Raw genomic sequence first — 12412 nt, 5'->3', positions numbered from 1 at the left:
GGGGGGTGGGGGTGGGGGATGGGGTGTTGGTGTAGGATAGATAGGAGAGATAAATATATATCAGAGAAAGCGAGTGACAGATGGAGGGAGCAAGATATACTGATATTAAAAATTAAGTGATTGAGAACTGAGGGAAAAATTAGAAATCTATCAAACAGCGGAGATGATAAGCAATAAACTATTCCCCACACACATATAGAGAATATCAAATGCATGTACACTCAATATGTGCACTGTATGTGCAGTATCTTTTCAAACCAATTAGATTCACTTATCTTACTTTTATTTGAGAGAGTTAGAGGGCATTAGTCTTATTTCCAGAGTGAATCCTAACTGGGCTAAGCAAAGCTCTATTTTAATTCCACCGAGGGTCTCACAGGAAAACATTTCCGGTTTAGTTTCCCAACAACAGCTTGTCATGCCAGCGACTGAGGGTTATTTTGCTCTTGATATTATTGTAGGAAAATGTCACAGGGGATTTGTTTTTTGCTTATTGGCTTATTGGCTTCCTTACCAAGAGTTAGAGGAGAAAATTGTCTATATGCTAAATATGAAGCGACTGGGTCGGGGGTGGGTGGCGTGTTTTTTATAATAATGGTTGTATAAGAAAAGAAAAATGCCATGTAAACATCTGTGCTGTAAAAAAGTTGAACCTTAATACGATGTGCTCAACAATCGAATTTTTAACTTTTGTTTAACTCTGCCATATTTTAGCAATATTAACTGTAAATAAAAATATAGATGGTATGAATCTTATATAGTGGGTGATCAGTAAGAGAGCAACATTCAGAGAAACTCCAGTAAGAACATCAACCTGACACTATAAAAGTGAGCAGGGAAAAATAGGATTTTGAAATGAAACCCTTTAGAGATGCTGGTAGGATTCTGTAACTGGTGGACAGAGCTGGGCTAGCTGTTTCGCCCTCTTTCCAGTCTTGATGCTAAGCTAAGCTAAGAGTCTCCTCCTGGCTGCGGCTTCATGTTTAGCATACAGGGATATGCGTGGTATCAATATTCTCTTGCCATCGATCCCACTCTTGGGCAGAAAGCGAATAAGCGCATTTCCCCAAATGTGAAACTTTTACAGAAGCCAGTGTCCTTCACACACACACACACACTGTTTCTGCACTGTCCCAAGATGATAACATATGAATGGAATATTGAACAGCATTACTGTGCACCTCATTCATCTGCAATGCACGAAGCTGTGCTTGCTAGACAGAATGTGTGTGTGTGTGTGTGTGTCTGTGCGTGTGTGCGCTAACTGATACCCGCGGCTGTGATGAATGTGTCTCTTTCTTACTTCCGCTGGCCCAATATCTCATTGCTATGCTTAACCAGCATCTCCGAGAGGGCTGAGAGAATGGACTCCTGTGTGAGAGAGTGTGCATGTTTGAGTGAATGTGTATATGTATATGTGTGCAAGTGTGTGTATGTGTGTATGTGTGTGTGTGTTTGTGTGTGTGTGAATGCAGGAGAGATGGTAAACATTCATCAAACAGTCAAGACAATGCTCCCCTTGATAAACGCTGGACATTACGCAGGTACACCAGAAAAACTCTCCCAAAAGGCTCAATCATTAATCTGAATCGAAACAGAAAGGCAACTCTGCACCTGAAGACAAAGAGCAGAAACAGAAGCTCAGTTTATCTGTGTCATTGAGTGACAGACCTCTGTGATTACAGGGTTTTTAAGACAAACTGATGTGGTAGGTTGCTGCTGTAGATGTGAGTGTGACGATGAATGTTTCCAAAGTCATTTTCATTTGTAAAACTGTGATGTCATATGTAAACATTGGTTGTCAGTACTCTGACGCGAAACAGTAGGCTACGGTTGGTCAGGGTGCATCGTAAAGCAATGTTTCTTGACCAAATGACAGCAAGAATTTATGACTCTGTGACAGTCTAATCTGACACAGTGATCATCTCAAAGGACAATATATCATATAGCCTTATTCTGGCAAAACACAGACCTTCTCAAGCTTCTCATCTAAAGCTCCTCATGGAAGAGAACGAGATAAAAGCTGTTTTTCTTGTTGGAAATCCAACTTGTGAGATAAGGCTTGTGAGATAAGGCAATTCTAACAAAAGCTCAAAAAGTCCTGGGAGAGATCTAAACACCCTTTCTCTTTCATACTCAGCAATACAACTTTCAAACGTCTTTCTGTTGATTCCTTTTTTGGAGCTACACTAGTGGTGTGGGGTGGGGTGGCATTCAGCCTGTCTGTCGGTTCACCACTGAGGTCCAAACTGAAATACATGTATCTTAACAACTATCTGATGGATTTCCATATTTTACTGTACAGATGTTCATGATCCCCAGAGGATGAATCCTACTCACTTTGGTGATTGTCAGGCTTTTATCTTTAGCGCCACCATGTGGTTCAGATTTATGTGTTTGGGTAAAATATCCTAACAACTACAGTATTAGGTGGAATGCCACAAAATACATTAATTCTTGTCCCCCAGAGGATGAACTGTAATAACTCTGATGATCCCTTAACTTTTAATCTAGTGCTATCATCAGGTCAAATTTTTAATTTGTCCTATACTTTGGCTAATGACTAAATACCTGCAAAACTAATGACATTTGGCTTTACTTTGTGTTTAGTGCTAACTCAAGTTACCATGCTAAGGCACTTAACTACGATGATGAAAGTAGTAAATATTATACCTGCTAAACATCAGCATTTTAGAACTGTCATTGTGAGCATGTTCAAATGCAGAAGCTAGATTGATCGATAGCTCATTCAGTTCCCAGAGAACTGGGGTTATTCTGGTAACCAAACAACTCCACGCCTTGCCACCTAATTTTCCCCCATTTTGTCTTATGAGTTACTCAATCACAGAAAATATTGGATGACTTGATAGACTAAGGGTTTAACACTCTCTTGAAGATAAATCAAAAAGCCCTCAAAACTGCACTGAGATAAATGTAAAATTTCCTTCACGCAGTGAAAAAGTGATGAAAAGTGATGAATTAAATTTCAGGTCCTAAGAGAGATAGAGCGAGAGTAATGTTAAAAAAAAAACAAAAAAAAAACCTGAATACTGCCATGAGGTAGTCATTCCTCCTTTCAAAACGTCCTGATTCTTCTGAGCCACCATGCTTTATTCAAGCCTAAATCCCACTTATTTTCAAAATATCCTTTAATCCGAAATTTCCGAGACAGTATAATGAATGTCCAGAAGGGCTGTAAAAATGAAGTTTGTGCCGAGTAATAGGCCCGCTGTTTTCTGCTCCTTGCTACAGTTATGAATAATGTATCGGATCCAAATAAATAGCGTCCCTGTTGGTGTCACCTCATATTGAGGAAGTCTGGTCCACTGACCAGAGAGGGAGTGCAGAGCAACGAGCGAGAGGAGGAGGAAAACGGGAATAGATTATCAAGCAGACACACACACACTCACACACACACACACACACACAAACACACACACACACACTCACACACACACACACACACACACACACACACACACTCTCTTTCAGTCTAGTGGCTGATTTATTGACTTTGATGAAAGCAACTAGACTTGTCTGACCTAGCTTGCTCTCATCTCTATTGGTGTCATTTCAGCAAGCAATTACTGAGGGATCGTTGAATCTTTCTTTCTCTCTCTGACACACACACTCACACACTTGCAAAACAATGATGGATCACATATTATACAAGCCTGGTTATTTCAGACATCTTCACATTTGAGTTTTCGCCTGCCATTTTACAGTATAGATATTGTTAGTTTTAGAGTTAAACCACTTCTAGATGGAAGTCTGACATTTCAGTTGTTTCAGCAGGTTCCTTGACACAGGTAGAAAAAAAATGTCTTTGTCATTTCTTTTCACTTGATGTCACAGCCTTGGCTAATTTGAAGTCCTCCCAGTATCAGAGGTGGGTTTTATCAGAGGCGTAATAAGAGAGAGACACTTAAAGAAAAGCGTTTCAAACCTTATTTTGGGGCAATGTCACCAAAGTGGTTTTTATCAGATTTGACGAGTATTTCAATAAATGCAGTCCTATTTATTTTACCATTGAAAGTGCAGTTATGGCTTTGTCCCCAATTCAGTTAGAGAGGAGCTTGGTCTTGTTAGCCCAAAATCACTGCCTGGGGGTGTTGGCAAGATGGCCGCTGTGTGGTGAGACCTAACTGTTAACATGCAGAAGGGGATAATACAAGCAAAAAAAAAAAGGGAGCAATATAAAATCCATAAAATGCCAATAAGGTTTATAAATATGGGGCCAGGAGGTGAGTATGGTTTTATCTCTTCAAGCTAGTCAACATGTTTTGTTCCAATCACTTTCTCAGATGAATAAATCTCATAGTAAAGTAAGTAGTAAAATAGTCTTGTAGTAAATCAAAGACCTCCCTGTGAAAGTGTGATATTATATCATATATGGATATGATCCTTCTTCTACCAACAAGTTTCTCTGAGAAACTCTGCAGGTGGTTGTTGTGTGGTTGATCAGGAGCCATCCTTCAAATCAATTAAAAGAATTTATGTAAGCTAAATATCAAACCAGGAGGTGAGAAAGGGTTGTTTTTCTCTTCAAGGTAATCAGTACATTTTGATCCAACTATATTAGTGCCTTACTACAGGATTTGTTAGCAGCGCTAGTTAAATGTCTCCACGTGAAGCAAAGCAATGAGATGCCTGTGAAGATGTTACATCAAAAATACAATACAAACATAAAATAACTCCAATTTCTTCTGTCAGTGATGAAAACATCAGGATTAAGCTCTTTAAGTCATAAATGTTCTGCTGAATGATACACTGTCAGCACAGTTACACGTATAGCACTGACTGAATTAACTTCTACAAGGGATCACAGACAGATCAATGACTGTATACGAAGGTATATGAACCAATAAGTAAAGCCATTAGCACTGATTTGGTTGTTTTTAAAATCTGACAGGGGTAAGATGATACAAAACAAATATTGATGGTGTGGAATAGAGGTAATTTTTTAAGACTGGTTCAGCAACAATTTGAACCAACTCTTCACAAGCTTAATAACACATGAAAGTAAATAAATAAATATTTTTAGAGGTTCCTAAAAACTGCATTTTTTTTCTTTTTTTTTCGTGTTTGTTCCTAAATGTTCCCTTGCTCTTATTTTCTCTGCTGACCTAAAATCTCTCGTACAAAAGAGATCTTGATCTCAGTGTCAATACCCGGTAAGGTAATAAAATTGTATCCGATGCAGGGTTCAGAGGCTGTATAAAAAGTTCAAATCAAACATGTCACAATTTTTTTTTTTGGCTGGATGAATATTAACTGCTGCTGCAAAAAAAAACTGTCACTCCTCTTCCCCACATGACTCTCGTTGCCAACAATTTTTAATCTTCTTATAAACCAATTTAGGAGCCACAACTAAACTAAACTCACTGTGAACCATGTGGCAGTACAGTCCTGTCAAAATCCTGTGATGGAATAATGTAACAAGAAATCAAACTAAAATAATATTGGAAGAGGGGAGAGAGTTCACTATATCTTCATTCTGCCCCAGCTCCAGCAGCTATCGATTTTTGTGTTGAGAGGCATCACTGCCCAGCCTATCCAGGCATGAAAACGGGGGCTCTTAGAGGAGAATAAACAGTGATAATCCACGTTTAAGCAGCTTAATGTGAGGTGCTATACTCCTGGTGATTAATGTGTCTAGAAGGGCTCATCTCTGCATATTGGGTCTCATTCATCAAACCATTAAATAACACATTTATATGGGAAGCATTTTTACACATTTGTCTAAAAAGCAATTTAAATGGGTGTAGCCAAAAAGGCAACATTTAAACCCCCGGGCTGGAACTCTGGAAAGCAATTTTTGTTTTATTAAAAATGTTTCCGACTTGGCATTTTAAAATCTTCCAATCTGTCAGTGACCAGAAAGGCCAATCTGTGGTCTTAAGAGGACTGTTTTCTTTTTTTATTTTGCTTAGTCATTTGATACTTGTACATATGAAGGCCCAATCTAATCTGTCAGTGTTCTGCAACACTGCACTGACTTTACGGCAAACGAGGATTATGTATTCGGTAGTTTCAGTATTTATGCAACTTGCATCTATTAGCAGAATTCGAATTCGAAGGACCAGAAATCTTTGAAATCCATGTGTGTTATTTATTCAGCATGTCCTCATGTCTCATGCATTAATCTTTTAGCATCCAGTTATGAGTGAAGTGTTTTATCAGCAACAGGAAGAATTTCTCTGTAAATGCAAGTGCTCACGCATTAAAAAATATCTGGCTTAAATCCAGTTTTATTGTTTCTTTTTTACCAGCATCACGCTGCCATTTTCTCCATTTTGAGGTTGTAGAGATATGTAGCAGTTGAGGACACTGAGGTCATGGCCTCAGTATTTTCTGTGAACCACCTGGGGAATTTATATTCTTTAGAATATAAATTCAGAATAAATAGATAAACATACAAATTATGGCTGGTTTCGAGGTTAATTCAACACTTTTTCTTTTCCTTTTTTCTTACATTTTTACATTTTCAGGCCAACAAAAGTTAAATATAAAAGGATTTAGTATTTTTTCCACCAGAACAAACACAAATTCAGACTGAAGATGTAGCATTTTCTTGTTGGGAAATAAAGTCTTGTTTGGTAATTTCAGACATGTGTGATGTCTAGGGGCGAATAAGATGAAATTCGACTCAAAATCTTTGTGTTTTTAAAATCCTGGCAAGAGATTGCTGGTAAATGAAAATGCTTAATGTCAAATTTTACTGTCCCTCAATATCACTCACACTAACACTAATTTTTCAGGGGATTTTTTTGTTAAAATGCAAAGACCAGGAGTAGGCAATAAAAATGAGGAGGTCTTCTGAGGAGTTGCTCAGGAGGCAGCAGCATGAGTGCTGTACAAACAGTAGGCAGCTCTCAGGCGTGAATGTACACAATGTGAGTGTGAAACAAGAAAAAGGGCAAAAGAAAAAAGGGAAAGACTTATTATCTAACCGTCTCTGCTTAAAGGTTAAATTATCTTTAGCATGTCAATCCTGCAAAACTGGACAGAATGAAATCAGATAATGTGGACAACAATGAAGAGAGGAGTCATGACAGACATGTTATCATGTCTCACAGCTGGCCTTATATTGTCTGTGTTGCTCATGTATTTGAGCAGTATATTGCTCTGTAGCTAACACCAATTATAGGAGCATGTTATTGATAGTGTGCCCTCTGCAGCACCACAATCATAATTCTCTCAAATGGAGATGAAAAAGTTGGAAAGAAGTGTGTGGAGTGTGTAGCCGTGGAAAACAAAAGAAGCGCGATCGATCCGAATGTAAAGCTGGAAAACGAGTTTGGACAATGATGCAGTACCTCTGTGGGTTGGCCTCGTTGTGTTTGTCTCTCTCGTGTTTAATCATTCTGTAGCGGCCGATGCGAATGTCCGGCCTGGACACCTTCATCCCACTCAGAGTGATCCTGCAAGACATACAGATACAATATCTATTAGGGAGCGAAAGGGAAACAAACACAAAGACAAAGAGGGAGACGACAAAGAATAGAGGTGGATGATAAGAGAAAAAAAAAAAAACAAACAAAGTGAGAAGGAAGAGAGGGAGTGGGAGTACACCTTGAGGATCCACGGAGAAATGCAGTAGAAATGACTATTACATTTATTACTATTTATTACATTGTGGGTCAGTTATTTTATGAAATCACTTGGTCAGTCTTTGACTGTATCAGATGTCAAGTCAAGTTCCCGTAGCCCAAGATGATAGAGCTACCATTGGTAAATATTTTCATTATCTCTGCTTATTAATCTACCGACGTGACGTTGTATTTTTGATGAATTAAACAGTTGTTTGGTCTCTAAAATACGGTGATACTGAGAGCTCAACGCACTGGAACTTTAGAAAACACATGCAAATACACAAACGCAATGCAAATTCAGAAAGCATCATCAATTTGACAACACATGTGCTGCAAATAATCCCACTCTCACTCTCGCTATTGGAATTAAGGCACAAAATAATAAAAAAGTGATGAACCCTGCTTGTTATTCAATGCTTTTAACTTCAAAAGTACCAAATGGGTATTGAACAACTAGTCTCAGCCAGGTTCATCATTTTTTTAGAGTCCCCTGGAAACACTTCCGCCGCATGTATTGTCAAATTGATGATGTTTTCTGAATTTGCAGCACGTTATTTGCGTTGAGATCTCAAGGCCACCGTACTAAAATGAATGAAAATAGCAAATAAAAAAGCTTCTTTTGTAAAACCAACGGTCCAAAACGCAGCAGCTTGTCATAATTTAGAGGCTCAAACCAGAGAATAGAATAGATTGAATGAATAGATCATCAACATAACTGTCAAAAATTGTTAATTAATTCACTAGTTTCAGCTCCAAAGGTGACACCTTCAATTTGATTGTTTTTTAAAAAACAATAGTCCAAAAGCCAAATATGTTAATTTGTAGTAATAGAAAACAGAGAAAGGTAGCAAACGCTCAGATGAGAAACTACAACCAGCACGTTTTGGTAGTTTATATATAAAAAAGAATAATATACAATCATGTATATAAATAAGAAAATAAAGTTGTTGAATAAATGCTGTTGTCAGTTAACCAACTGATTAACCCTTACAGCACAGAAAAACACCACCAGAATATCAAGATGCAGAGACGATGAGATTAAGGTTTAATATTCACTCAACATCTGAACCAGTGCACTTAGCTTTAAGAGGGAATCTTCCAAAGACTTTTTACTACAACACTTCCTCCTATCACAAAACACCAGCATCTACAGCTGACTACCAGAACTGATACCCACTTAATTTGTTTAACCCAGGCGGCTGAAGCCTCTTATCAACTGATCTTTGAAAGAGATTTTTGCATTTAACAGTGAGTATGGATTTTGCAGGCCATCTTTCAGCACTTTCCCGACTAAAGTTTGATTCTCTGAAGACCAAGGCCACGAGGAGAGCGGCTGCAGTCGCTCAGTCAGCTGTGGGAGTCATAGCAATGGGCGCTATACTGATTTTCCACCAGGTTCAATTAATTAACCTCTGAGCCTCCACAATGTTCACCCTGTAGAGAAAACGGTGGTAAAAGTTCATTTTGTTCCTCTAATGTCCCAAAGTTATGTAATTCTATTCTCCACTTCTACTGAGACTTGAATGAAGAATCTCAAGCACTGCAGAACAAATCAGACAGGACGAGGATACGAGGTTAGAAAATTAATGTTGTGATTGTTTACGCTCTGTAGTAAGTCTGTAGCATCCTAATTAGCTGCTTTGTGGGATTACATGCTGCTCTTCATTTTGCGCTCTACCTTGCAGAAACTATTTGCTCTTGCTCTTTTGGTCTGAAACCAATATTTAACAGTGTATCTGCACTGTGAGAGGATCATTTCACAGTTACTACACGCAGGAGGAATAATTGCAACAACCAATAACTCTTTCAACGTGTGAAAATAGTTTGAACCTAGACATATTAGAGTAAGATAAATACAAACCTACCTCTTAGTTACTAAAACCACCTATTAAATATGCTCATTAGACTTCTATTTACACTCTGTGGTCGTTCATACAGGGCTCTCGGGCCTGTGTTTGCTAGGGTGCGTATCATAATTGCGCTAAACACACACACACACACACACACACACACACACACACACACACACACACACACACACACACACACACAAAACAGACCAAGCAGTGATCCCCCGGCTCTGGCTGAAAAACCTAAAAAGAAAATCCAGACACTTCTATGACACCAGGAGAAACAAATTGCTCAACTCTGGGAGTTGTGAACAACTGGGAGAAAAAACACGAGGGTTTCCAGTGTGTTTCAATTCAAACAAAGCATGAGATCAGGACTTTGAGACGCAGTGGTTACGTTGCATTACCACTAAGATGCAATAAAAGGGCAAATCTTTAGAGATTTGTATCTAATGCAACAACAAATGGAGTGTCGGCAACACAAACAACAGATCTGTTCCACGTAAAGCCCGCTTTAAACCCAGAGGTCGACAGAGACATTGATATTCATACCTTCAATGATATAAAGGATTGTGTATGTGTGTACTGAATGAGCAATTCTTATTTGCCGCAACGCTCTGATTCGTGCAGTCCCTTTGTCTTAAAAAAGCATTCATGCCTGATATTGCTCCTCAACAACTTGTCGTCTACTCAACACTTCAGATTCCTCATCTTACCTCCTCACTCTCCTCTGCCTTCTTCTCCCCTCTCTTTTCTTTTCCCATCCTCCTTTTCCCTCTCATTCCCTCCTCCTTGCCCATGTCTCGCCTCTACATTCCCTTCTGTATCTCCACTTTTATTACCCGCTCTTTCTTTTTCCCTCTTCTCTCTCCCACTTTGGTTTCACGTCTCTTTTCCAGCGAAGGCTTTCTGGAGCCTGGTATCTCATGTTTGTACCGTATATTGAAGGTTAATAGCCAGCCCTGCTTTGTGCTGACGCAACATGACAAGCACTCCGCTTTTCCAACTTTTTGTTTTTTTTTCTCTTGGTATAGTGAAAAGCCTCTGCATTTGAAAACCATAAGAATTATTTTTTAAGTTTTAAATTATTTTATTATTTTAGCATTAAAGCAGGGTGAATTCATTAATGGAAAAGAAACACTACTTAACTATTAAATTTAATTTTAATGTGAAGAAAATGTATCTTCTTTTTTCTTTTCCGAATATTTATAGCATAGCATAAAGACTGGAAAGAGAGGGAAACAGCGAGCGACGCTGCTGCTGGTAGCCACTGTTGAGCCACATTCATTGCTTCAAGCAGTAGCTCCTACGTACAACTTCTCAGACAAGCTCAAACCTTTTCACACTCATGAGTTTCAGAGGTGATGGTAGGTGTGTTTTTGTACTTTGGACACAGCCGTCTATGCTAGCTGTTTCCTCCTGCCTCTAGTATTTATTCTAAACTAGGCGCTATTGATTTATTGCTCTAACTCTTCCTCTGCACTGTCCTTTCTGATCTGCTCATCTCCTCTATCGCTTTCCATATCTCCTACTTCCTTCTCAGCCCATCTCTCTCAGCATCTTCCTCTTTTCCTTTCCTGCCTTTTCTCTTCTTTTCACCTCCTTCGCTCCCGCTCCATGCTTTTCTCTCGCCCGACTTGCCCGTTCCACCTTCCCTCACCCCCTCTCCTTCTCTTATCTCTCCACTTGTTTCTCCTCTCCTCTGTCCTCCTCTCCTCTCATCTTCTCTACAAGACCAGCAAAATGTAAATAACCCAGAATGCAACCTTGTGCCCAGCAACCCTTAAGAGAGGCAAAACCCAAACCCCATCAAAACAACCCTCCCATAAATAAATTCACTGAAAAACTAAATAAAAAAACCTTTGTCTCTCTCTCCCTCTCTCTCCCTCTCTCTCTCTCTCAAGTCTGCCTGACTTTTCTGACTTGGCGCACATGCATGGATGGCTGCCTTTGTCGGTGTGTGTCTGTGCGTGCACATGTGAGCATGCATGCTTTTGCATAATTTAGAGATTTATTATGGTGCAAATAATGTCAGAGTGAGAGTGACAGACACTCTCCTTCTCTTCCTCAGCTTTTCAGTGAGCTTAGTTATACATTATGCACAGTTCTGCATCTTTAAAATAATCTTTGTGCCCGATGCCCTGCAGAGTGTGAGAGGCTCGACTGTGACTCCCCCCCTTCTCCGTCTGATTTAGAATGAATCCCTAAATGTGATTCTTGTATTTTGAGATTCCACTCATGAAAGATATTTTAGAGCAGATCAACAATTTGTTTGGTTTGTTCTTTGCTGTGAAGACAAATTTGTAGCTGGTTGTGTTTTGACTTTTGATGAGACTTGAGCAGCAGTGGAAGACGTACTCAAATCCTTTACTTAAGTAGAAGTACCAGCACCACAGTGTACAGATATTCCATTACACTTAAAAGTCCCGTATTTGAAATCCTGTGTAGGTAAAAGTACAAAAGCATTATCAAGCCAATTAAAGGATTAAAAGTAAAAGTGCTTATTTTTGCAGAAAATCAGCCTGACAGATATAATATTATATATTGCATAATTAATATTCATGCATCAAACAGTATGTTGGTGCTGTAGCTGGTCAAAGTGGAGCTAGTTTTATATACAGCTTTAATCCAGTGGTTGCCAGTCTCCAGAGGCTCACATGATGAAACTGAGGGGTCACGAAATGATTAATGGTGGAAAAAAAAAACTTAAAACTTTTTCATCTTTTCTTTTTGTAATATATTGGAGAGTTTGAGCTTTTTGAGCCTCAAAGTTCTTTAAATGAAACCAACTGAGAAGTTTAGCATTGCAATGTCTCTGTAGTGGAGAAACTAACAACTCATAGACACCTGACATGTGACGAGGGGTCAGGTCACAACCCAGAAAGATTCGGAACCACTGGTTTAGTCTGTGTGTGGATCACATTTTACAGTGAGAATTTTTGTCAGAAAGTAATTGTGTCTGTAACA

The 12412-nt window shown here is 39.0% G+C and overlaps 1 protein-coding gene across 1 annotated transcript in view; it reads right to left on the bottom strand.

The window, feature by feature from the left end:
* b4galt2 (UDP-Gal:betaGlcNAc beta 1,4- galactosyltransferase, polypeptide 2) overlaps positions 1–12412 on the bottom strand; it is a 154984-nt gene that overhangs the window by 4693 nt on the left and 137879 nt on the right. Inside the window, 1 exon segment of the mRNA XM_087174734.1 lies at positions 7320–7424. Within this exon segment, the coding sequence (XP_087030860.1) occupies positions 7320–7424 (105 nt within the window).

Source organism: Seriola lalandi, unplaced genomic scaffold (genome assembly GCF_002814215.2).
Source record: "Seriola lalandi dorsalis isolate HSWRI2012SDOR001 ecotype SW California unplaced genomic scaffold, Sedor1 jcf7180002054377, whole genome shotgun sequence".
Lineage (NCBI taxonomy): Eukaryota > Metazoa > Chordata > Actinopteri > Carangiformes > Carangidae > Seriola > Seriola lalandi.
The sequence above is the reverse complement of the archived record's forward strand: the minus strand, read 5'-3'. Positions and strand labels throughout refer to the sequence as shown.